The sequence below is a fragment of the Hyaena hyaena genome, unplaced genomic scaffold (genome assembly GCF_003009895.1).
Source record: "Hyaena hyaena isolate Hyena2069 unplaced genomic scaffold, ASM300989v1 scaffold_577, whole genome shotgun sequence".
Classification (NCBI taxonomy): domain Eukaryota; kingdom Metazoa; phylum Chordata; class Mammalia; order Carnivora; family Hyaenidae; genus Hyaena; species Hyaena hyaena.
The window spans coordinates 848927-875326 of NW_024081204.1; the positions used below are offsets into that span (position 1 = coordinate 848927).

Consider the following 26400-nt stretch of genomic DNA (forward strand, 5'->3'; position numbering starts at 1 on the left):
GGGATCTGGTACCATCTACTGAGTGGCAGTGGTAATGTGACCTTGGGTATTAGCCACCAAGTTAGGAAACATTAAATTGTAGCTACAGGCAGCTGCACATGTACACATGTGGTCAAGGCCTGAAAGTAACATGCAAAATGAAAACAACTGCTATGTTAGGACTGAGGAATGGATGGGTGTTTTTCCCCCTTTAAATGCCATCCTACCTTTAAAAAAAAAAAATCAGGTAGTGAAAAATAATTGCTGAACATAGGGAATACTGAAGAGGGGAAGACTTTGGTAAATTAAGCAAATGAAAAGTTCTATGATTCAGAGGGACTCAGGTAGGGTCTCTTCCTCATGGGGAGGCTGGTGGAAGGCAGTTATATCTTTGGGTATTTACAGTAGGTCAGCATTAAGGATTTCTCTTTTTTTCTACTCTTTACATTAAAATCTGGTTTACTTGAAGAAATTACCAACCCAGACTGCCAATAAAGCAGCACCTGGGAACTATAATGACAGTCGATGCCAATACTGATCGTCTGGAGGCACCAAAAGCCCTGAAGGGCTCTTCTGATTCGCAAAGAGGATTTTCGTTTTGTTGACTACTCAAGCAGACCTCCTCCACGCCAATAACGGGCGTGTGCCCAACAGCCGCGCCACAACCCTGGCAGTCTTGGAAAGGTAGGTTTCCGGCAACATTTTCATGGGCTAGCAAGTTTGTTTATTTTTTTTGGTAGTAGCTTTTGAGAATGTTACTTTCTCATCCTGCCAGGATGCCCTGAGTACTAAGAGGATGCCTAAGCATGCTTGTGGTTATTCCTTCATGATACTTGTAATCCATAATTTGTTTCCTAGCCATCCCCTAAGAGGGCAGGGGGCTTGTATGTCCTGTTCATTACCATATATCCGGCACTTAATTATGTTTGGCAGATGTAAATGCTCAATAAAGGTCAGCTGATTGAGTGAATAAATGAATTTTGTACAGTCCAACTGATCTAAGGGGAGAAAACAACCCACACAAAATGAGGAAGCCTATGATGGAAAGGAAGAAAAATAAGCAACAATTATTTGGGGAGAGGGAGGGTAGACCTGATGTCAGAAAATAATTGTCATCATTCAACAACTGCTGAGATCTGTTTGAGATTCAAAATACCTAAAAGATTTTAATAAAGTTAATATAAAAACTAAGTTTTCTCTGGAAGACTCATTTACAGTAAGTTAATGAAAACCCTGTTATTACATCAAGATGTTATAGAAGCCTAGTGTTTTGTTGTTTCAAGATGGAGAACACTCTGCTAAATATACCAGGTGAGTGTCTACAGCCCCATACAGGGAGTTCAGCACATTAAGGACTTTCTCTTGAATGGTGTCAACTTGCTCAGAAGGACAGTAATCATCCAGACTTGACCTGGAACCAAGAAGAGAAAGAAGAAGAAAAATAGACATAAATGAGATCATACTGTGCAGTGAGAAAAGTCTGCATGTGTTGACTTCAATATATAATAGACATGAAGGTATGCTGAATTTTGGAATAGTAATAGTTGGAAGCTAGTAAATACTCTGTCGAGTACATGACACTACGTTCTTTAATATTCTCAGCAACTCTATGAAATAGGTACATTTACTATCCCTTTAAAGGAATCTGAACAGAAACATTAACCTGCATAGCTAGTAAGTGCAGGTGACGGGATTCAAAATAACACGGCATGCTTCAAAGCCTCAGTGCTTCATTATTAGACTGCTGTTTTCTGGAAGGAAGATACTAGAAATACTGGGGGTTAATATCTTAGTGAGTAGACATCTTTCCCATTATTTTAGTATGAGTATACTAGGGCTAGAAATTACACAGGTAGAGTCCTCCCAACTGATAATAGGTTTCTTCTGCAAACTATTTATTAACAATACAGTATACAGAATTATCCAGAATCAAATGTGGAGATGTGCTATTAGGATTAGTTTCCTAAATGGTATTAAGAAGAAAAGAGCAAAGTAGGATAAGGCAGAAATCTGTATTTTAAGGACTCTTTCTTCTAGAATCACCAACTACAACTTTAGTTACCAACTAGTTACAACGTCACTGATAACTATGGCCCGATTAAGATCTGAAATTATTTGATCAGTGTCTCCTGGTTCTGGATAGGGGTGAAAAAAGCCATTTTAGGATTGGAAAGAGTAGCATAGAAATTTTCACAGAAGGAAATGGAAGGGTGTCTCAGTGGCTCAGTGTCTCAGTCAGTTAAGCGTCCAACTCTTGATTTCAGCTCAGATCAAGATCTCACGGTTGTGGGACTGAGCCCTGCATTGGGCTCTGCGCTGACAGCACGCAGCCTGCTTGGAATTCTTTCTCTCCCTCTTTCTCTCCCTCTCCCCTACTCTTTCTCTCAAAATAAATACAAATTAAAAACAACTTAAAAAGGGGTGACTGGGTGGCTCGGTTGGTTAAGTGTCAAATTTTGGCTCAGGTCATGATCTCACAGCTTGTGAGTTCGAGTCCCGCATTGGGCTCTGTGCTGACAACTCAGAGCCTGGAGCCTGCTTGGGATCCTGTGTCTCCCTCTCTCTTTGCCCCTCCCCCACTCATGTTCTTTCTCTCTCTCTCTTTCTCTCTCAAAAATATATAAAAAACATTAAAAAAAAAAAACTAAAAGAAGAAGAAGAAAATGGAATTAGTTATCTAGCTTAGTCCTTGTCACAAGTATTTTAGACCTAAAGACATAATCTGTAAGACTTCTGATAAACTCATTCCATTCTCTGGCAATCAGGTTATTTTTGAGACTAAATGTGAACATTTAACACACAATAAACGAGACAGAGCAATTAAAATTATTAAATACTACCTAATTTGTGGATAAAGACCTACTTCAAGAAAGAATTATATGTAAAAGTTTAATTTATAACCCTCAATGAATAAGTAGTTCGAAGCTTCTGAAAAGGTTTCTGACTTCTTTAAAACACTGTTAGAGTGGTTCTTGATGGAAGCTACCCCCAAGAGGGAGTTTTGGAAATCTGCAGGTGCATTTCTGATTGTCACCATGACAACAGAAGGGCCAAGGCAAGAGAACAGGGCTGCAAGAATGCTTGCACCGTGCAGGACAGCCCTGCGCTAGCAATGTGGATATGAATACTTGCCTGTGTCCTACGTCCTCTCCAAAGTTCATGGAGCACTCACATAAGTGAAAACCATTTTTAATTCTTTGAGCCTAGAATTTAATACTCTTTTACATATGAACAAAGTATTTTTTGAAAATGGATTAAATATAAACTAAATTTCCCAGGAATGCAACTACTCTGTATATTGAGGGAAGACTGGACTTTAAGTTCAGAATTTTACCAAGAGGTTGTTATGACCAGAAAAAACATGTCACATGGGGCACCTGGGTGACTCAGTCAGTTAAGCATCTGACTTTTGATTTAAGCTCAGGTCATGATCTCATAGATCATGAGACTGAGCTCCACATCGGGCTCCATGCTAACAGTACAGAGCCTGCTTGAGATTCTGTCTCTTTCTCTCCCTCTCTCCCCCTCTCTCAAAACAAATAAATAAACTGGGAAAAAAAAAAACTGGAAAAGATAAACCCTGTCACTATGGCAGTGCAGTTTGGGTATTTGGCCAATACATCATGTGATTATGTGACTGCATTTGTAACTGTTACATTTAGAGACTCTTTGTAAAGATGCTAGTCTTGTGTGGCATTTTAATACATATTATTTTATCAGTTACTTTCATTTCTTTTATGACACTTTTGTGTGTACACATATATAAACATAGATTTAAATTATGTGTAAATTTATGTGTACAGGTATATTACTGCTATAGAATAAATGTGTCTCTCCAAAATTCCTATGTTGAACCTAATCCTCAATGTCATATTTTGATTAGATCATGAAGATGAACTCAAGAACAAAATTAGTGCTGTTATAAAAGAGACCCCAGAGAGCTCCTTCACAAAGTTTACAGGGAGAAGACAGCTATGAACCAGGAAGCAGGTCTTCACCACATTGAATCTGTTAGTAACTTTATCTCAGACCACCCAGCCTCCAGGACTGTAAGAAATGAATTTTTCTTATTTATGAGCCACCTGGTCTATGGTATTTTTGTTAATGTAGCCTGAATGAACTAAGACAATGATAACATCCAAATATTATGTATAGTATCTATATATATTTAAACTCTGTGTGTATGTATGTAGGTTAGGTCATCTATGAATTTCATTTCAGGATGGTGTAAAAGGATGTTACAAAATATTTGTCATAAAATATATAAAAGTATTAACTTCATAGTTCCATACAAAACCAGCCCAAAGATGAACATGGAAAAGTTTCATTAAATTGTTGTAACTGTTCAGCACATTATTATGTTCAAAATTAAAACATGGCAGCAGCTAAATATTCATTTGCAGGACACAGAAATAGGAATTCCTGTGTTCATCTGAATAGTATCGCCAACTTCAAAGACAAGATAATAAGAACTGGAGGCTTTTTGCTAACCATCACTTAGAGGAAAGAGAAACTACAACATCTGAATTTTGAGCTGAATAGGTAAAAAATTGGTTGGAATTACTGTATTAGTAATCAGTAGATTCATCTATGGAGACTACTAATTTCTTATGGCTGCTGTAACAAATTGCCAAGAACTTAGCAGCTTAAAGGAACACACAATTATTATCTTAGGGTTTTGTTGGAATCTAGAAGTCATAAAATAAAGAGGCTAGCAGTGCTGCATTCTTCTAGGTTCTGGGGAGAATGTTTCTTTGAATTTCCAGCTTCTGGAAGCTGTCTGCAATCCTTAGCTTGAAGTCCTATCGTCCAGTCTTCTAAGCCAGCAGCCTAGCACCTTCCAATTTCTCAAACTCTGACCTCTTGTCCTCCTCTTAAAAGGACCACTGTGATCACAATGGCCCACTGGATAATCCAAGGCATTCTCATTTCAAGATCCTTGAGTGACCTAAGACTGCAAAGTCCCTTTTCCTATAGAAGGTAACATATCCACAGGTTCTGGAGATTAGGACACAAACATGTTTGAGGTACCACTATTCAGGCTACCACACTTACCTTGCAATTGTCACAAGAGTAGGTTTTGGTAAATTTTTCAGTAAATAATATACAGACTGAATAAGATACTCAATTTCTTGTTCTGTACTGATATGGTGAGGAAGTTCTGAATAATCACAGGTTAGACCAGCCTGGTGAACCTGAAAGTTAAGAAAATTAAGAAATACACTGTAAGGTTTTATTATTTTTAGAAACTTCTTTAACCATTAGAGGACTTGCTGATACATTTTTAAATAATGTTGTAGACTGGGATTGTTTTTTCCTTTACAACTTCTGTGTCATAGAAGTTACCCATTGTCTCAAGTTTTGGAAGAACTGGCCTGCATACCTGTTTGGGACTGATGCATTTAACTTTTTTAATTTTCTAATTATGTATTAATTCAGCTTCTGTCTTTACATGAGTCTGTTCTGATAATTTATAGTATTTAGGAAATTATTCATTTCACCTAGATTCTAAAAGCTAATATAAAATTGGATATAATATCCTGGTCTTACCTTCTCTTTCAACATATTATTTTATTTTTAAAATAAATGCATCTAGTCTATATTCAAAGTCGATATTCAAAGCTTTAAGAGGATATAAGAGAAAGTCTTCCTCTTGTCGCCAGTTTCTTACATATCCTTTATGTACAACCAAATAGTACTGGCATCCCTGTAGGTGCTTTAAATATAAATGACTGGTGTTCCATTCTCACAGCACTAAACTGTGCCTGAAAGCTAGAAGTGGCTCACAGGCTAACATTTTATATCCTTTGCTTGAAGTTTTGAAAACTAGAACTCAAGTATGTCACTGTTTTGCCTACTGTATATAAGCGCAAATCATGGAAAAAAAACCATTAATCTGCTACTTTATTGGAGGCCCTGAATACACATCAAAAATTTAACTAGGAACAATTGATGTAGTAAAATGACATGAATGTTCCTTTTTACTGAATGGATCAAAACACTTAGTGTTCTAACCCTGCAGCTATAGGTGCATCATATTTAATTACATTATCTGCAACCAAGCCCATGCCATCCTTTCAGTCTTTCAACAATGTACACCCTCCCCCGAAACACTTGAAAATCCAGATGCAATATAATGATTATAGCCGACCTGTAGGAAGACACACTCAATAATATCATGTGAGCTCAAAGCATTTTTAAATCCTAAGTATCTTCTAACTCTATCATTTTTAATAACTGCCATTATAAAAGGTGGGGTTGGACTAATTCCAATTTAAGCAAAATATTATTTTGTTAGTATTTTTTATTCTTATAAACTTGGCATTAAATCAATACATAAACTTCAGTTCAAGTAAGGTGGTTTGACTGTATTCCACAACTAAATAAAACACTAGAGCAAAAACAATTTACTGGAAGTAAAAGCAGTGCAGGAGTACAAGAAGAAGACTTGCAGATTTTAGTTTTGGCACAAAATCTGAGAAAAGACACCTGAACTTCAAATGGGAAAATTTATGCTTCAAATACTGCAACAGGATATAAAAATTAGAGAAATTATCATTAAAAGTATCCACTTTTGCCACAACTTTCAGGTCACTGGTGGCAAATACAGTCAGTGGTACAGCTGATATGGCTGGGATGCACCTGCCACAACACCTTCTTTTATCCTTCTGCTGGGTTTTTACAATCCGGAAAATTTTCAGAGGGAGGGAAGAAAGGAGGAGGAAGGGAGTGTAAAAATGAATAAATAAAGAAGGGACAACTTTAGAAAGCTTATTTTTTGGAAAACTTTTCCAACGTTCTGGCTTCTAAAAGTTTGTATTTTTTCATTTCTTCCCATTTAAAAAAAAAGAATTCATTTACACTTCTTTGGTACAAAATAAAAGCAAACCACTTAAATAAAAAGTACTTCTACTACCCAGAAAAATGCCTTTCTAAAGGGTCAGTTTAATACTTCAATATATTTACCATTTCATAGTCTGGTACTTCCATCCGTTTTTTCAAACTCTGTACAAGTGGAATTAGTGATTCCATTCTGGAAAAAAGCCACCCCTCAATTAAACATCATACCACCTCAACTAAAATTACAGAAGCAAATGATATGTTACACTTAAAATATACCTTTAACAATATATTTCACATTGAGAAATGAAAAATAACAATATTCAAATATCATCTTAAAATATTAAGACATAAATGTTCCCTGTTTTTTCTCACCGAAAAAAGCACAGATTGTGTTAAAGGTTGAAAACTAGCCCTCTAGAAACTGAGATTTTCCTCTTTTTTAAAAACAGAAGCTCCACTGTAATATAAAATTATTTTGACCAGTAAGAAAACTAAGTGCCTTCAGCACATGGTTTTGAAAAAGGATAGTAACCCAAAAGTTAAAAAAAAATTTAAAAACATATTTACTGACATACACAATTACAACTGGAGAAGCATTTGGTATACTAACACTAGTGCCTTTAAGCCATTTAAATTTTAATTATTTATTTATAATATTTTAAACTTATTTTTGAGAGAGAGTGTGCACGCAAGCAAGCAGAGGAGGGGCAGAGAGAAATGGAAACAGAATCTGAAGCAGGCTCCAGGATGTCAATACAAAGCCTGATGCGGAGCTCGAACTCGTGAACCACAAGATCATGACCTGAGTGGAAGTCAATGCTTAACCTATTGAGCCACCCAGGTGCCAACTATTAAATTTAAATAGAACTCTTTGGAAGCCCTGATTAATTGATGTTTCTAGTATGGTTTGCTCCCAGTCAATATCTACTCAATGGCTAGGAGAGAAAAAAGAAAGAGAAAGGGGGGCATGGAGGCCTATCTATCCACTCATTCTGTTACTCTTTTATGAAAAAACTGTCTGGGCTTCTGGACCCTAATCATCTGCTTTCTTTACTTCTTGAGGAACAGTGAAGATTCCTTCATGCTGAGGGTCTGGCCCTTCAGGGGCATGGTAAGTTTGGGGAGATTCTTCTTGCTGTCTCATCCACTTTTCCCTTGTGCTATTCTATTTTCCCTGCATTCCAATCACAGTGTGGACTCATTTCTGTTGTAGTCTCATTGTTTCTTCAAGTCTGTGACAGAACTCTCTACAGGTGATGAAGAGTTAACTGGGCATGCTCACCAGGCACAGTGGGTTTCAGTGAAAGGTGGCCCCACCTAGAGTTTAGATTCAGGACTCCAAGGTTGCCATGCTATTTTAAGTTGTAAACTTGGCTTGAGACATCACAAATTCACAATAGTAGGTATACTTTTCAATATTTCTAGGAAGAATCATGTCCTGTGAGTTATTTCTACATATCCCTCTTCCATCATAATTTTAAAAAGGAGGATATCATTTTTTAAATGAGTACCCAATACTGAAGAAGAAAAGCATTACCTGATGTTAAAGTGCCTGGTCAATATTTATTGATGTGATGAATACAACTATGGTTTTTATTCATACTACTCTTTTCTTTAGAGATAATAAAGTTTTATAATATTTATATTTCAGAGAGGTTTCTCAATATTTTTTTAAACAAAAATTACACTGAATATTTTGAATAGGTAATACATACATGTAGCAAAAGATGTTTCTCTCTCATAATTTCATCTATTAGCCATACAATTCCTCTCCCCAAAGGCAAACTCTATTCCAGTTTCTTCTGTATTCTTGTAGATATCTGATGAATTGTTTCCGATAACAATAAGTCTTAGTGGCCCAAAGAACTATGATTCTAACTTTCTAATTTATGTTGGTGTCTTAAGACTGATTTCCATTTTATAAAAAAATTTTTTTCAATGTTTTATTTATTTCTGAGAGAGAGAGACAGTGTGAGCAGGGAAGGGTCAGAGAGAGAGGGAGACACAGAATCTGAAACAGGCTCCAGGCTCTGAGCTAGCTGTCAGCACAGAGCCTGACGCGGGACTTGAACCCACAAACCGTGAGATCATGACCTGAGCCGAAGTCGGGCGCTTAACTGACTGAGCCACCCAGGGTCCCATGACTGATTTCTTATAATTAGTCTGTGGAGAACAATCTGTTTGTGGGAGATCAATTTGAAAATAAGCTAGTTCTGGTCTTCCTATGCTCATGGGACAAAAAGTTGATGTCTGATGGTTCCATTTTAGTTTTCGGGCTTTTTGTTGAGTTTATATGATTTAAAGAATTATTTCAAAGACTCAACATCACTAATCATCAGGGAAATGCAAACCAAAAACACAGTAAGAAATTACCTCACATTAATCAGAATTGCTAGTATCAAATAACAAGAAAGAACAAGTGCTGGTGAGGATGTAAACTGGTGAAGCCACTACGGAAAACAGTATGGAGACTCCTCAAAAAATTAAAAGCAGAAATACCACATGATCCAGTAATTCCACTCCTTGTTATTTATCCAAAGAAAACAGAAACACAAATTCAAAGATATATCCACTCCTATCTTTTTTTTTTTTTTTTAAATGTTTTTTTATTTATCTCTAGGAGAGAGAGAGAGAGACAGCGCGAGCAGGGGAGGGTCAGAGAGAGAGGGAGTCACAGACTGAAACAGGCTCCAGGCTCTGAGCTGGCAGTCAGCACAGAGCCCGAAGCGGGGCTCGAACCCACGAACCGCGAGATCATGACCCAAGCGAAAGTCGGACGCTTAACCGACTAAGCCACCCAGGCGCCCCTATCCACTCCTATCTTTACTGCAGAATTATTTGTAATAGTCAAGCAACCCAAGTGTCCATCAATAGACAAATGAATAAAGAGAATGTAAGGCAGATACATGCATATATACATATCTATATACATAATGGAATATTACCCAGATATAAAAAAGAATGAAATCTTGACATTTATGACAACATGGATGAACCTAGAGAGTATCATGCTCAGTGAAATAAGTCTGATTTCACTTGTATATGAAATCTAAAAAGCAGAACAAATGAAAAAACAAACAAAAACAGACTCATAAATACAGAGAACCAGTGGCTGCTAGAGGGGGTAGGGAGATAGGTGAAATAGGTGAAGGGGATTAAGGGGTCCAAATTTCCAGTTATAAAATAAGTCACAGGAATAAAAACTAAAGCATAGGGAATATAGTCAATGATATAATAACATTGCATAGTGACAGGTGGTAACCACATTTATTGTGGTGAGCACTGTAGAATATATTGAATTGTTGATTCATTATGTTGTACACTTGGGACTAATATAATATTGTATGTCAACTACACTTCAATAGAAAAAAAATAGAATTACTTCCAAGAAAACTACGCTATTTATGGCAACATTCTTTCAAACTTGATTTTAATACTAAAGGCACTCTTCATCCCACCCTGTAATTTGATAGATGATCTTGCAAAAAGAACTTTCTCTTCATGTTTTTAAGGTAATGTTAATGCCGAGACAATTGGCCACATAGATGACCTGATGAAGAATCCAGCTTTCAAACACTGCTCCTTCATATGATGGGCAGCTTGACCTTCTACTCATATTGGGTTATCCTTAAAAGGAAGCAAGTGTTCAATTTTAATTTACCAATCTAGTAATTTACTTTTTTATTGATAGGTTAATTTTTTTTCTTATTCTCCTTTGACTGGGGGCTGTCTTACTAATCTTTAATCTTCTATAAGACCCAGCACCACATCTTATATATAATAGGGGCAGCTACTGCACAGTGATTAAAAGCATATCCGTTTACTATGGGACTCTGAGCAGCTCTGTTTCTTAGTTTCCTCACCTATAAAATGAACATAAAGTCTTAAGATTGTTATAAGGAATAAATGAGATAAATGCAAGGAAAAATCTTACAATTGGGCACATAGACAATACATGGCAAAGGCTAACTATTGCTAGTAAATTTGTGTTGGCATTTTTTTTTAAGATTTTATTTTTAAGTAAGTACTACACCCAACATAGGGCTTGAACTCACAACCCTGAGACCAAGCATCACAAGCTCTACCAACTGAGCTAGCCGGTGCCCTTGTGTTGGCATTTAATATTAACTTTTAAAAAGGAATTTATCTAACAAACTTAACAATATATCTAGGACTAAAATAAAGTTGGGGAAAAAATGTTTCAGGATCTTACCCAGGGTTTGAAGCCCATTTCTGTACAGTTTCTTCATCATCACCATCACACAAATCAGCAAAAGCAGCTTCTAAATCTTCTAATTGGTGAATTCGAGTATCAACACAATCTACCAAATCTTCCTTTAAACACATTGAAAAGCCAACATTATAATTGTTCTTTGAAAAAATAAGTGAAATCCCATTGCAATGAAAATATCTGTTTAATTAGTTAAAACCATAACTTGTAAGTACTAACCCATGGGTTAGTTTTATGGGTTTACCAACACACAAAGATTTTGGTTAGATGTCTGCGAGCACTCTAATGGGCTATATTATTAGATACATAATAGACAAAACTGAAAAGAAACAAATGAAGGATACCTCTGTCAGGTTGGTATCAGGCTTTTTAAATTGGTATAGCTCTTGTAAGATTTTGTATTCTTCCTGGAAAACAAAACAAAAATCCACATAGTAGGAAAAAAAACCTAATTTTTTTCGATGATATTCTTCAAGTAAACAATAGCTGTGATATTAGAAAAATATCTTAGATAATCATTTAAAAACCAGTCTGTATAGTTCAGATGTCATTGTAAACACAGTCGTTTCTTCAGGGTAACTACATACTGACAAGAATGTATGAAAATTAGCTATGGAAAAGACTGGATATGAAAGAAGATTTTTAATAATATTCTACTCCACAAATGGGTACATCCTAGGATCTAAACAGATTTTCGCTATTTATAGGAAATATACATGTCCTGAATAACAAAATAACTATGTTCACTTTGCAGCCCTTTCCTTAGCCACAAAAGAGAACTGAGACTCAAAGATGATAGGAGAGGCAGACACCTTCTAAGCACTGACTTTGCAGGAGAATGTCTCCCTTCATTCAGCACACTTAATAGCTCCAGTATAGGTGGGTATATTTGGCCCCCAAATCACACTTAGGAATATTGTTGGGAAGATGTTATATATATGCAAGAGCTGAAGTTCACGAAGCACAATGTTGTGCCTTCACTGTAATAATCCTGTGAGTTGGGTGTGATTATTTTGATTTTATACTTAAACTGAGAGTCAGAAAGGTTAAGTAACTTTACCAAGATCATACAGCCAATAAGCAGAAGAAACAAATAGAATTTAACTTGTTATGGACTTATGCACATGTTCTTTAAAAATGGTAAACAACTGACTTTCTTAACTACATTTAAAAAATGTCTGTTAAATTATAAAGTATACTACAAGCTCTTTTCCACGTTCCATAGTACCAAAGGGTATAAAAATACAAAAGTCTCCACTACCCAGGTTTCCTCATAGCCCTGCCATTAAGCTCCTTATGTAACTGTTTAGACGTTTTCATGAAAAATATTTGAGGAGTATATTTGTAAAATAAATTCCTAAAGTTAGTTTCTTCAGCTTCCAGATGTGCCTATTCAAGTTTCCTAACCAGCTCTAAGGTCATTTAGTAATTCTAAGAACTTGTGGTTATAGCCACTGGGTCCACGTACAACGGCAGAAAGACACGGCAAATTTTCTCCCTTATTTACAAGCTGGGAAAATACTCTAGGTCCCCCATTCTTGTTCCATATTACACTCAATCCTCAAATCTTACCTATTTTTAATAATTACCTACTTACTTAGAGGTCTTTGATGACTTAGATAAACCACCATGGCTTCTGATACATACATATTGATTGTAAAATACATCGTTGTTATAATCACACACTGAATTTTGGTGGAAAAATGACCATTGATCTGAATCTCCAAAATAGGCCTGAACAACCTCCCAAATGTTGACGCAAGCAGTTGTGCCCATAAAATGCACCTAGGAATGATCATTTGGATGAACTTACTGGTTTCTTTAAAAAAATTTTTTAAATTAATATTTACTTATTTTTGAGAGAGAGAGTGTGAGCAGTGCAGGAACAGAGAGGGGGACACAGAATCCAAAGCAGGCTTCAGGGTCTGACCTGTTAGCACAGAGCCTGACATAGGGTTCGAATTTACAAACCGTGAGATAATGACCTGAGCTGAAGTCTGATGCTTAACTGATTGAGCCACCCAGGTGCCCCTGAATTTATCGGTTTCTTAAATACCTAGTTCTATCTCAGATCTGTGCATACTAATATTGTCTGGTGATTTGCATTTAAGATCTGATGGGGTACTCTATGGATTAGAGGCCTGAATCATTAGCCACAAGTAGTATATGTGTAATCAGGCACCTCATTGTTTAGTGAAAAATCTGTCACATAGGGCTTTACATATATAGAATATCTCTGGAAAGATACACCAAGAAGCTGGCCATGTTTGTTTCTGAGGTAAGAAACTAAGGAAATGGGGATGGGGTGAGAGAGTAACAATCTTTAATGTATATAAACTACAGGACTTTAGGTTTTTCAACTACCCATGTACATATTACCTCAATAAATATAAAATAAATACTAGCTAGAGCAGGGATTTGCAACCCACAGCCCACAGCCTGTTTTTGCATGGCCTTCAATTTAAGAAAGGTACATACAGGGGCGCCTGGGTGGCTTAGTCGGTTAAGCGTCCGACTTTCGCTTAGGTCATGATCTCTCGGTTCATGGGTTCGAGCCCCGCGTCAGGCTCTGTTCTGACTGTCAGCTCAGAGCCTAGAGCCTGCTTCAGTCTGTGACTCCCTCTCTCTCTGACCCTCCCCTGCTCACACTGTCTCTCTCTCTCTCTTTCCTGGAAATAAATAAAAACATTTTAAAAAAATTAAAAAAAAAAAAAGAAAGGTACATACAAACTTAAATTTTAAAAAAGGTGTGGATGATTTAAAAAGGTGTAATAACAGCAAAGAAGAATGTGTGATAGAGACCATATGGGCCCCCAATAAAGTAATTAATACCTGGTTGTTTGTAGGAAGTTTGCTGAGCCTTGATCTAGAGAAACGCCATACAATTCTCAAGATCTAAATTTTTAAAATACCACATATTTACCTGAGTGAACATTTCTTTGAAGGGATTCTTGACTGAAAAAAAATCCAAGTCAATATCTAAAACAAATGCATCCCCTTTCTTCAGAATTTCCAGAATTTCCCCAGTGCTGACTGTAGTCTGGCATTCTTGGCTTTCAGAAAAGCATGGATATGACTGCTCTAGACAAGTATGGCTCCTCTGCTGTGTCACTGTGTCCTTTTCCAGTCCTTCTGAATAAGAGTCACAGTTAGTAGAGGCAGTATTTTCTGCATCTTCCAGTGCTAGCTTTGGCTTCTTAGCAGAAGACACTGCATCATTTTCTTCTTGTTTGTTACAGAGTTTGTAAGGTTTTACCATAATCACATCCAATTGCAAAGGTTTTTGGTTCTCTAGCTGGTCTTCAGTTACATAAAGACCATCACTTAGAAAGTAATGATCTGTACTTGTAACCCTGGATTAGAGGAAAAAACTATTTTAAAGACAAATGGACAAATTAGCTGTCATTTCATATAGTATTTCCAAAGCACTTAGAAACATAACAAAGAACATATTTAACAAAAACTGAAAGCTATCTCTATGTTTCAATTCCTGTTCTTCTGCAAAAATTGCATTCCCCAAATTTTTAGCTGGGCACATGACTGCCCAAAGTAAAGACTGCGAAATAAAGATTTCATAATCTACCTTGCAGCTAGGTATGGCCATTTGACTGGCCTAAGGCTGTGAATGGAAGAGAAGTGTATAAAACATTGCTCTCCTCTCTTCGCTGACTGGTATATGAACATGGAAGTGGCAAGCCCACCTTGGACTATGAGGACAAAGGCAATACTCTACAAATGAAGCAAGAAGATAAAAGGAACTAGAGTTTCTGAGCCAGAAAACTGCCACATATGCCCTATATTGCATGTGGTAAACTCTAATATGAGAAAGAAAAAGGGGCGCCTGAGTGGCTCAGTCGGTTAAGCATCCAACTTCGGCTCAGGTCATGATCTCGCAGTTCATGAGTTCAAGCCCTATGTCAGGCTCTGTGCTGACAGCTCAGAGCCTGAAGCCTGCTTGGGATTCTGTCTCCCTCTCTCTTTCTGCCCTTACCCCAACCACGCTCTGTCTTTCTGCCTCTCAAAAATAAATACATGTTAAAAAAAAAAAAAAGAAAAGAAATGATCTTCTTTAAGCTAGTGTGTATTTTTTTAAGTTTTAAAAAATATTTATTTTTGAGAGAGGGAGAGAGACAAGAGCGTGAGCGAGGAAGGGGCAGAGAGAGAGAGAAACAGAATCTGAAGCAGGGTCCAAGCTCTGAGCTGTCAGTACAGAGTCCTGATGCAGGGCTTGAACTCATGAACTGTGAGATCATGACCTGTGCTGAAGAATGCTTAACCGACTGAGCCACCCAGGGGTCCCTTTAAGCTAGTGTTTTGGATCTCATACCAGCTGAAACTTTACCCAAATAATCACTTAATAGAAAAATTGCATCTGGAAAGAATTTCGCTTAACAGAAGTTCCCTCTGATGTGTTTCAAAGCTTTGTCAAATTTTATATAACCAAAATATTTTAATATGAAAAGCAACTTAAAAATCTTATACATAAGCAGAATGTATTTTATAAGTTACAGATTTCTAATTTTAGACATACTTAGTAAGTTCTTAGCTTTTCAACTATTTTATGCCTTGGCAAGTACTTTGAAAAGCAAAACTAAATGCTTCTTCTGAAGGCAGGCTCTCTCCAACTAAAATAAAGGTTAATATTTTTTTCTACTCCCCTTTCTCCAAGTATATAGCCTTAAACTTAAAAAGGTGTTAATTTTCCAAAATAAGATTAATGACATAATAAAGCTAATATCCAGGCTTATTATAAATTGTACCATCCTAAGACAGACAAAGGCTGTATCATCCAAACTAAATTTTCATTCTTCTTTAATAAAGGACCCTTCACTTTGTTCATGTCTATATAAACACACATTTTTGCATACCTGTATGTTTCTCTTCTGTAAATTATTATTTACAGGATTAAGTAACACCACCAGATAATCAATTCCTAATATTGTTATTTTACATGGGAGTTAGAAATGTCTGTTTCAGATTACTGAAAATTATTTGATTTTGCAGAAACCTGTTACAGGTCAAATTGGGCCTACTCATTGAAGTACTCGATAAAGGCACTACCATTCTTTCACATGTACCAGTATTATACATAGTGTTTATTCCATGTGGAGCCCTCTTTATTTAGTACTATGTCCTCAATAAATGCAACTTTCATGTACACACAACAAAGTTATTTGTGTAATTGATAAAAATATACAACAAAAGTTAACTATATTGTTAAGGATAAATCAGAAATAAAATCATTTTTAATGAGAAACACTGTATTTCATTTTCAATGTACTACCATTTTATCCCACTGTCATTTGTCTTCTAGTTAGTTATGGTTTCACTGCTTAAAACATTCATCTCATCATGAGAGAAAGTAGAAAGTCAAGAACATGTTAATATTTATAAAGATACAGTATTGCAATATACATAAAACACTGATTAAACAGCTTATACAACAAACATAGATGCACATGTAACTCAAGTCAAAGAAGGCTGTAATTTATTTTTTTTATTTATTTTTTTTTAAATGTTTTATTTATTTCTAGGAGAGAGAGAGAGAGAGACAGCGTGAGCAGGGGAGGGTCAGAGAGAGAGGGAGACACAGACTCTGAAATAGGCTCCAGGCTCCGAGCTGGCAGTCAGCACAGAGCCCGACGCGGGGCTCGAACCCACGAACCGTGAGATCATGACCTGAGCAGAAGTCGGACGCTTAACCGACTAAGCCACCCGGGCACCCCTGTAATTTAATTTAAATTAATTATCTAAAGCTAGCCATAATAATACAATTAAAAAAACTCCACATCTACTTTTTAGCTATCGGATTTACAAAAAAAAAAAAACCCAAAATGAGACAACTTTGCTTTTCCACTGCTAATTGTTAAATTCAGCAGACAAGTTATATTGTAAGGAAAAGCAAAATGTATAATTAAATACATAAATGTATAAGGTACTTCAATGATTTAATGGAATTAGTCATCAATGTAGCCAGAATTCCAGAAGATGGAGTTCATATTATTCAAAACCAACTTGACTAGCAACAAAATATAAATAACATGTGAGGAAGGCCCAGAGACTAGAGAACTTGGTTACTGGTGTTTTGAGAACTCTTTAAGTAGTTGAGGGTTAATCTGACCCTAACTGTATGTAGAGAACTTACGTGTTAATATGGGATTTCAAAGTAAGATCAAATAATTCATTCTCCTGGCTCAGTCGGTTAAGCATCTGACTTCCGGTTGGGTCATGATCTCACGGTTCATGGGTTCGAGCCCCACATTGGGCTCTGTGCTGACAGCTAGCTCAGAACCTGGAGCCTGTTTCGAATTCTGTGTCTCCCTCTCTCTCTGACCCTCCCCTGTTCACGCTATCTCTCTCAGAAATACATAAAACATTAAAAAGAAAATTAAAAAAAAAGAATTCATTCTACTCCATACTCATAAATATGACAAAATTACCTGATTGTTGTGGTAGAAGTGTCTCTGCCTACTAAAAAGTGATGTTTGCCCTCTCTGATTTGCTGAGCCCACGTGGGATGAAGCCACAGAATATGGGAAAAATGGCCAGCATAAACTGCAGGCATAATCCAATTCTCAATACTTAATTCTCTGGAAAAGAAACAGAAAGCATGAAGACTACTAGTGAGTGTTTTTTTCCAAACATAATTTCACCCAGAACAAGATTTTAACAATTTTCCTAATGACATCAAGGGCTCATTTCCCTTTTTCATTGTACAGACATTGGCACTAATGGTGCAAAGCAATGGTGGGTTGATGTCCTGAGATTAATCAAGGCAACAGCATCAACTCTACTTGTAGTCACTGTATTCTTCACTACCAAGCACCACTGGCCCCTCCCAAAGCCAGTTCCATGTAAAAAATCAATCAATAAATAAAAAGCCAGTTTACTAAATCTTGATCCTGAGTATACATTTTAAATATTCTGCGCAGCAAAATGAGACATGCACAAAAAGTATTTCTGCTACATACTTTGAGGTACTATGGTTGTTTGAAGGAAAAGTGCTTGTGACTGAACTGAAAACTGAACACAATTTTTCCTGAAAGATTGATCAACATACAATGGTTATTCTGACTTGCAAGTGAATTGTTGGATTCTACATTCCAACTGAGTTTTAAGAACCACTACTTGTCAAGTTTTGGTATGGTACTGAATATTCATAATTATCTGAAAAAGGTATGAAAATACTCTTCCTAAATTTTCCTCATATACTTCCACCAAAACAATATATGGCTACAGACTGAATGCAGAAGGAGATATGAGAACTAGCTGTTTCCTATAAAGAGAAATATTAAAGAGATGTGCAAAAAGCTTAAATATTGTTACTCTTCTCCCCAGATACTTTGCTTTAGAAAATATATTTTTCATAAAAATATCATATGTATGCTAACACATACAGGTCTATTAATTTGAAATGAATTATTATTTTAAACATTTCTCAGTTTTAATTTCAAATACGGTAAATGTCAATAGATATAGCCCACACTTAGAAGAAAGCTCAGTAGTTTTTAGGAGTATACAGGAATACTGAGACTAAAAAGTTTAAGAATTGTTATTCTACAACTAACTGTACAGTCTGCATACTTATTTCATAATTCTTTTCAATTTGTAAAATATGATACCTCTAAATACAAAAGACAGTAACAGCTATGGTGGAGTTACCACATTTCTTTAGAAATTAGTGATCTAATGAGGTTCTGGAAAAAGTCAACTGAAAGAAATGTAGTAGGTTAAAATTAATTCATGTAAACATCTATCTTTTAATTTTATATTACAAGGAAAAATTACCTTAATTTTTTATATGGTATGAGTAGGCTACATTCTAACAAAATGCGTACATAAACACTGGCAGAATTTCCGAAAACTTTATTACTGAAGAAAGGCTTCTAAGTCAATGTTTATAGATGGATTATTCCTTCCTGGGGAACATGGCACAAATTGGGAGGCTGCAAGGACTCAATACTGGAAGGAAGGATATACAAATTAAAGTTGTGTTGCCTATACAGTTTAAGTTTAAAACGTGTTTAAGACACATTTTCTTGTGCCTTAGTATCCAGACTTTGTAAGGGGAAAGAGAATTGGCTCAGATAACATCTAAAGTCTCTTCTACTTCTAACATTGGCTAGGTCACCTGTTTTTGTTTCTTTTTTAATCAAATTTTATTTTTTTTAATGTTTAATTTGAGAGAGAGACAGAGAACATGAGCGGAAAAGAGACAGAGAGACATAGAACCCAGAGCAGGCTCTAGGCTCTTAGCTATTAGTACAAAGTGATGAGGAGCTTGAACTCACAAACTGGGAGATCCTGACCTGTGCCGAAATGGTATGCTTAATGGACTAAGCCACCCAGGCACCCTTAGGCCACCTATTTTTGTAAATAAAGGTTTTTTGGAACATAACATTGCCACACTCACTTGTTACATGGTATTTGTGGTTGCTTTCATACTACAAAGGCAGAGAGAAGTAGTTGCAACACAGACCATATGGCCAAGAAGCCTAAAATATTTACTATCTGGCTCTTTAAGAAAAAGTCAACATTTGCTGTAAAAATAAAAAATGCAAACAAAACAGAAACAAAACACATGAGCTTAGCAAAGGCTATGTCCCTTAGTTGTTTATCATATCTGCAAATTGTATATGAAGCACATAAAAGATCACTAACAGGGGTGCTTGGCTGGCTGTTGGTGGAGCATGCAACTCTTGATCTCAAGCTATTGAGTTCGAGCCCCACATCAAGGGCAGAGTTTACTTAAAAAAAAAATCATTAAGAAAAATCACATATTACCCGAAAAGTGTTTCCTTGTCAAACACAGTGTCAGCTGGCATATTCACAGGAATAAGGAGGTCTGGATGCGAATCAAAATGCACAAAACTTATATTACTGGCAGGAAGATGCTTTGAGCCAATAGCCCGGTATATGTAGGGCAGAACCTGTAAAAACACACGCGCACATTCAGAACTGGCACCGAAATCATAAGCATACACTCAGCTGCAGACTAAAGAACAATGGTAGCCACAACTGCACATAAATGGAAGCACACCGAATTGTTGAAAAGTAGGCAAACATAAAATGTGTTCATCATAGGGGGCTTTAGATGACGTTCTCAAGCTTCATTTTTTTTCCTCCGAAGTTCCAAGTTGCACCTCCAAGGGCCTTAATGGGCATCTCTTGCTGCCATGTTGCCCCAACACACGCTCAAAAGATAACGTGGGTAGGGGCGCCTGGGTGGCTCAGTCGGTTAAGCGTCTGACTTCGGCTCAGGTCAAGATCACACGGTTCGTGGGTTCGAGCCCTGCATTGGGCTCTGTGCTGACAGCTCAGAGCCTGGAGCCTGCTTCGGATTCTGTGTCTCCCTCTCTCTCTGACCCTCCCCCGCTCATGCTGTCTCTCTCTCTCTCTCAAAAATAAGTAAAATATTAAAAAAACAAGATAACGTGGGCAAATAGACTGGTTCTCAGGAAAAAACTGGTCATTAGTGCACATTCTGGCATTCAGGATGTGTCCCGGCTACCCTGGGTCTCCCGGCCTTTCCCACACCTTAGGACGGTGGAGCTGGGCTAGGCGGTGTGTCAGGCTCTTGTCCCCTTACAATCTCTGTGCTTCTAGACTTAATACTAAATTGGAAAGCACAGATTAACCCAGGCTTGTGCTTTCTCCCAGGTCCTGGGAAACCCAACTTCCTTCCTCTCCTCTTAACTTCCTTCATCTACAAATCCGGACCTACTCCCTCCCTCTTTCGTATCCAGACAACCCCAAGGTCTATTAATTAAAAGAAAGAAAGAAAAAAAAAAGGCCTTAGATCCATGGGCCTCCCTCACAGGCTTCCCGAAGACTAGATAAAAGCACCGTTTTAGCTACTCCAAAGTAGCACTGCCATAAATTTGGAAAATACCTTCAGTATTTACAAACGCAGGGCTGTGTTAGAGGACTTCTAAGGAATCTTTTTAATGTTTATTTTTGAGAGAAAGAGAGAGCGAGAAAACGAGAGACAGAACGCAAGCGAGGGAGGGGCAGAGAAAGCGAGACCCGAAATCCGACGCAGGCTCCAGGCTCCGCGCTGCCAGCACAGAACCCCGGGTGGGCTCGGACCCCGAGATCGGGACCTGAGCCGAAGTCGGATGCGTAACCGACTGCCCCCCACCCCCACCCCGGCACCCCTGCATTAAAGGATTTACGTACACACTAGGCACACAATAATACCAGCGGCCCTAAGGGGCTGATAGTCCCATTTCACAGATGACAGCCCACATTCTTTGCAAAAACCTTCCCACCTACGCGGCAGGGCTGTGTTGGAGCCGCCAGGGAGAGCTGGAAGCCTGCGTTAACAAGCAGGTTAAGGACACGGGACTCTGCAGTCAGAATGCGGAGGTTCGAATCCCGACGCCACCAGATGTTGGTTGTGGGATTCTGGGCAAACTGCAAGGGTTAAATGAGTTGCCCGACGCGTAGCAAGCAAACCATAAACATCAGCGCCTATTCCTCCCAGGTAGTCGCTTCGGTGTTTTTCCCCACGGCAATGGAACTCGCGCGGGTAAACAAATTCTGATGAATTCTGGCCTTCGAGGCCGAGGCTCTACCGCCTCCCGGGCCCTCACGCGATTCTGCCTCAGGACCCAGCCTTCGCCGGCTCACCTCCTGGTGATCCTCCACGACCCACACTGGGAGTTTGGGGTAGCGCCGGAGGCGAGCGCGCTCTCCCACAGAGTGTGCACTCATGGCTTCCTCGCCCGGCAGCGTCCCGGGGAGCAGCAGCGGCGAGCCTAGGACTCCGGAAAGCCGGGGCCGCAGCCTCACAGGCCCTCCCGGGTGGAAGCGCGCGCTCACCCGGTTGTGGTTCCTCATTGGAAGATGTAGAGGGGAAGGGGGCGGGCGCCAGGGAGCTCTACGAAGGCGATTGGCTTAGGTGTCCATTGCTCTGGTTGACGCACCAATCACTGCGCACAAGGCGCTGTGGCCGGCCCACAAGCTTTCTCTGTAGAGGTACAGCTTTCTCCGGTTTGCTTTTTAATATCCTCGGTTTCCTGTTCCGGAGGCGCGCGAGGCGCCACAGTCCCGGCGCCTGTAGAATAATCCTGGCTTTGCTTTGACGGCAGCCTCGCGGCCCGAGAGCCTTTTGTAGGTAAAAGGGGCAACTTGTGGGTGTTGGAAGAGGGAGCGTTTCCGAGTGTCCGGGTTTAAACGGGGCTGGAGCCCGGGGCTGGGGCGAGAGGCGCCTTTGAGTTACAGTCGGGCAGCCCCTCTTCAGATCTGCGGCTAAGGGCAAAAAAAGCGACCCTAGGCCCGAATCCCGCAAACAAGTAGAAATGAAAAATGAGACGTTTCATTCATTTGTGGGACGCAGGCGGTGGTCCAGGCCTAGGGCCGCCGGGGTGTCGGAGTGCAGCGAGACCGTGAGCCCCGCGCTTGCCTCGTGTGGCTCACAGTCTGGCGGGAGATGCAAAGAGGGAAAACCGCAACTGCAGATCAGCTGGACGAATGTGACCGGCCTGCAGATGCAAGAGGGGGATTGGGGGGGAGGGGAAGGCGTTCTTAATAACGTAGTAGTTGCACCCTTTGCAACTCTTGCAACATAGGCTGATGTTCCTGGACGCTTTAACCGTACAAAACAGTTCCCCCAGTTTCCCTGCTTCCAAACAGCGGCCTAGGAGTAGACCTACGCAGAAAATAATTACTTTTCCAGTTGCAGTGAGTTCCTTGAACTTTTGAAGTAAAATTTGCATCCGTAAAATAGCCTGACTATGCCTTTAATATGTCAGTTTTATAATTAGCGTTTTCAGATATTCTTTGTATAGAAACATCCAGGAGGATCTAATCCTGAAAGTTCAACTCTTAAACACCGTACAAGAATGTTAGTATTCCTGTTTCCCACCTCTAGGTTCAGCACTCCTTTGTATTCCCCTAGACGCTGTGTTGAACCCTTTTCTCTTGTTTATTGCCGTATTTAAAAAAATGTATTTGTAAGTGGATTCAGAGGTTGAGTCTTGCAGGCTGTGTGTCTTACTCAACTTTGAGTCCACGGGGCCTGTGACATGTATAAGCTCATTGAATGTTGCATGAATCAGTGAACAAGTCCGCTCTTTGTCTGGTTTTGATAATGTAAATCTGCCTTGGATATATGTGAAAGGGAAATGTATGGTAGCAACATAGAAACGTATGCCGTTGGTGAGATAGTAAACATTTACTGACCATCGATTGTGTCTAGGATGTTCTGCCAGGAGGAGCTGTGAAGGATACAGAAATGGCTATGAATCAACCCATGTCCTCAAGGAGCTAATAACCTGGTGGAGAAGTTAGAAATGTGCACACATGACTGTAATATGAGGCAGTCTCTGGTAAGTACTGTAAAAGGACTAAGCACAGACTAAGCAATGGAAGTCTAGAGGGAATGGAATTATTTTCTAAAGGGAACTAGGAAAGCGTTCACAGAAGAGGTGGCATTTGTAGGTAGATGAAAATTCAGTGGGCAGATTAATAGAGTAGGGGATTTTGGAAGAGTGGGAACAAAGAACAGGCTGGGTGATAGCACTTTGTATGTTAAGCACCTGGAGAAATCTGGGATGAAGGGCGCTTTATGGGAAGGTAATGGAGGGTAAGCTTGGAAGAAGTTAGGTCCAGGTTGTAAAGGGCCTTAAATGCCAGACTTGGAGTTTGAATCTGATTCCGTTGGCCATGAATCTTGCCAGCCTGCGGTGGCAAGATCAACTGTGTAGGTCCTAGGTTTATCGCGAAGGTCTTAGACTGAATAATAATCATGAATCAGATGTTATTTGGTGTCTACTAGTTCTTAACCACAGTGACTGGTACGGCTAGATAATCAAATTATTTTCGTGAGCCTTTTGTAAATCTACTTTAAGCCTATTGGTAAAACTTTTAGATAGATGTCAGGAAGATGCTTCTACATTAAAGTTTTTTGCACTTAATATTTATTTGAGTTTTTAAAACATTTTGCTGAAGCTTAAGTATTTGGAAAGTCGTTCATGTTCACAGAATTCTTCAGTGGAAAGAGCCGAGGATGAAATCAAGGATAACTGTTGTGTTATAAGGTTATAGTTATGTTTGAATTTGATTGCTAGTCTTATTGTGATAAGGATATCTTAAAAGTTACTTGGAAACTTTAATTCGGGGGAACATACTCCTAATTTTGTTAGTATGCTAAGTGCATTAGGGAATGCAAAATTAGTGTTAAGATAATTGTGGATGTTAGCAGTTTGGGAAACATTTTTATGTCTGTTTTATTCTTTCTCTTCTCTAGAGTTTATATTCTCTGTGGAAGATGTGACGTATCCAGACAGTACGTCATGATGCAAGGCAATACGTGGTGAGTGGTGTGACAGTCACGGCAGGGGATTTGGAGGAATAGAGAGAAGAGAAACGCTGCCCTAGAGAGTGGGAAGGATTTAGATATGTGGGGAGAGGAGGAAATGTGTTCACATGGGTCATGTACATGGTTAGGAACTTAGACTGGAGCCCTGCCCTGACGCAGCTTATAATTATGAGGTGCAGGCAAACGCAAAAGGTGGAATTAGTTGTGAATTGTAATTAAAGGACCTGCCAAGAAGAAGCACCAAGTGTGAGAGCGGGGAACCGGACAAAGGCCTGGTAGGTGGTAATAGTGATTGTAGAAAGTGCGGCAGCGGCGTTATTATTATAGCCAGGGGAGAAACAATGGTGTGAAGTGGATGAACTCAGGAAGTGTTTATGAAGCAGAAATGATAGGAATTTAAAATAAGTTTTTGGCTAAAGGGGATAAGGGAGGAAAAGTTGTCAGATAATTCCCTGGCACATAACTTGAAGAACAATACATGTTATTATCTATTGAGATAGGAAACACTAAAAGAGGAGCTGGTGGTATTGTCTTGGAGGGAAGGTCATTAATTCCTTTTAGGACATGTTATGTTGAATTTGCAGTCTCTGCTGAGTGTGGAGGAAGGTAAAGACAGGAAGATAGTGGCGCAGGTGGAGGAAGTGTGGGGTGTGTGGGTGGGATGGCAGGCAAGGATCAGACTTCTAGGGAGCCTGAGCAAGGACATAATAGCAGATGGTTAAACAGCGGTATGTTGAGTTGACCATTCTCGAGGAACAGCTTTAGAGAGTGACGGAGTCCGGGGACTGAGACCGGGGAAAAGGAGTTTATTGGCCTTGAGGACTCTTGAGGTATTACAGAGAGCTCAGCGTTAGATGGGTGGAATCTTCTCGTGGCTGAAGGGGTCTGTTAGTTGCTCTTGAAGATGGTTAGGCATTTGTGAAACCTGGTTTATGGTAAGTTTTGGTTCTTCTTCCCTTTTCTCTTTTTCTTTCCTCCCACAAAGTCATAGAATGTCATTCCACCCAGGACGAGGGTGTCCCCGAGGGCGAGGAGGACATGGAGCCAGACCCTCAGCCCCAGCCTTCAGGCCCCAAAATCTGAGACTCCTTCACCCTCAGCAGCCTCCTGTGCAATATCAATATGAACCTCCAAGTGCCCCATCCACCACTTTCTCGAACTCTCCAGCCCCCAGTTTTCTGCCTCCACGACCAGACTTTGTACCCTTCCCTCCACCCATGCCTCCATCAGCCCAAGGCCCTCTTCCCCCCTGTCCTATTCGGCCCCCCTTCCCCAACCACCAGATGAGGCCCCCCTTCCCAGTGCCTCCCTGTTTTCCTCCTATGCCACCTCCGATGCCCTGTCCTAATAACCCCCCAGTCCCTGGAGCACCTCCTGGACAAGGCACTTTCCCCTTCATGATGCCCCCTCCTTCCATGCCCCATCCCCCACCACCTCCGGTCATGCCACAGCAGGTCAATTATCAGTACCCTCCAGGATACTCACACCATAATTTTCCACCTCCCAATTTTAATAGCTTCCAGAACAACCCCAGTTCATTCCCACCCAGTGCTAATAACAGCAGTAGTCCTCATTTTAGGCACCTCCCTCCGTACCCACTCCCAAAAGCTCCCAGTGAGAGAAGGTCCCCAGAAAGGCTCAAGCACTACGAGGATCACAGGCACCGGGATCACAGTCATGGGCGAGGTGAGCGGCATCGGTCCCTAGATCGACGGGAACGAGGCCGAAGTCCTGACAGGAGAAGACAAGATAGTCGCTACAGATCAGATTATGACCGGGGGAGGACGCCATCGCGCCACCGGAGCTATGAGCGGAGCAGGTAAAGCACATGCGTGTTTTTAATGAGCTGCAGAGGTCCAGTCACGGGCCTTTTGGGTTTCTCAGCAAACCAGACCAAAAAGGTCCAACAGTGCATTTTGATTTATACAGGGAAGAATGTATGTTTTGGGCTGTTTTTTTTTTAAATATTTTATTTATTTCTAGGAGAGAGAGAGACAGCGGGAGAGACAACTGACAAGTAATG

The 26400-nt window shown here is 39.4% G+C and overlaps 2 protein-coding genes across 3 annotated transcripts in view; one reads left to right on the top strand and one right to left on the bottom strand.

Annotated features, from left to right (window-relative positions):
- Positions 1-210: 210 nt before the first annotated feature.
- CUNH5orf22 (chromosome unknown C5orf22 homolog) lies at positions 211-21851 on the bottom strand. Of its 2 annotated transcripts, XM_039256419.1 has the most exons (9): positions 21686-21851; positions 19838-19983; positions 17494-17643; positions 13977-14406; positions 11398-11460; positions 11036-11157; positions 6946-7012; positions 5035-5174; positions 211-1390 (listed from the first exon to the last, which is right to left on the bottom strand). In XM_039256419.1, the coding sequence occupies exons 1-9, from the start codon at positions 21767-21769 to the stop codon at positions 1258-1260; spliced, it is 1335 nt and encodes a 444-aa protein (XP_039112350.1). In that variant the 5' UTR covers positions 21770-21851; the 3' UTR covers positions 211-1257. The 2 variants fall into 2 exon arrangements, with proteins under 2 accessions (XP_039112350.1, XP_039112352.1); XM_039256421.1 differs by lacking the exon at positions 19838-19983 and having other exon boundaries at positions 21686-21772.
- Positions 21852-22082: 231 nt separating this feature from the next.
- The window catches only part of DROSHA (drosha ribonuclease III), a 126502-nt gene continuing 122184 nt past the window's right edge, over positions 22083-26400 (top strand). The window contains exons 1-4 of the mRNA XM_039256408.1: positions 22083-22172; positions 23256-23385; positions 24306-24371; positions 25363-26196. Of these exons, the coding sequence (XP_039112339.1) occupies positions 24352-24371; positions 25363-26196 (854 nt within the window). The 5' untranslated portion in view covers positions 22083-22172; positions 23256-23385; positions 24306-24351. The remainder of the gene's footprint in view (positions 22173-23255; positions 23386-24305; positions 24372-25362; positions 26197-26400) is intronic.

Coding starts and splice junctions, on each gene's coding strand:
- CUNH5orf22 (XM_039256419.1), bottom strand. CDS start 21,769: ATGAGTGCACACTCTGTGGGAGAGCGCGCTCGCCTCCGGCGCTACCCC. Junction 19,984..21,685: donor TCGTGGAGGATCACCAGGAG/GTGAGCCGGCGA, acceptor GTGTTTTTACAG/GTTCTGCCCTACATATACCG. Junction 1,391..5,034: donor ACTCTTGTGACAATTGCAAG/GTAAGTGTGGTA, acceptor TCTTGGTTCCAG/GTCAAGTCTGGATGATTACT.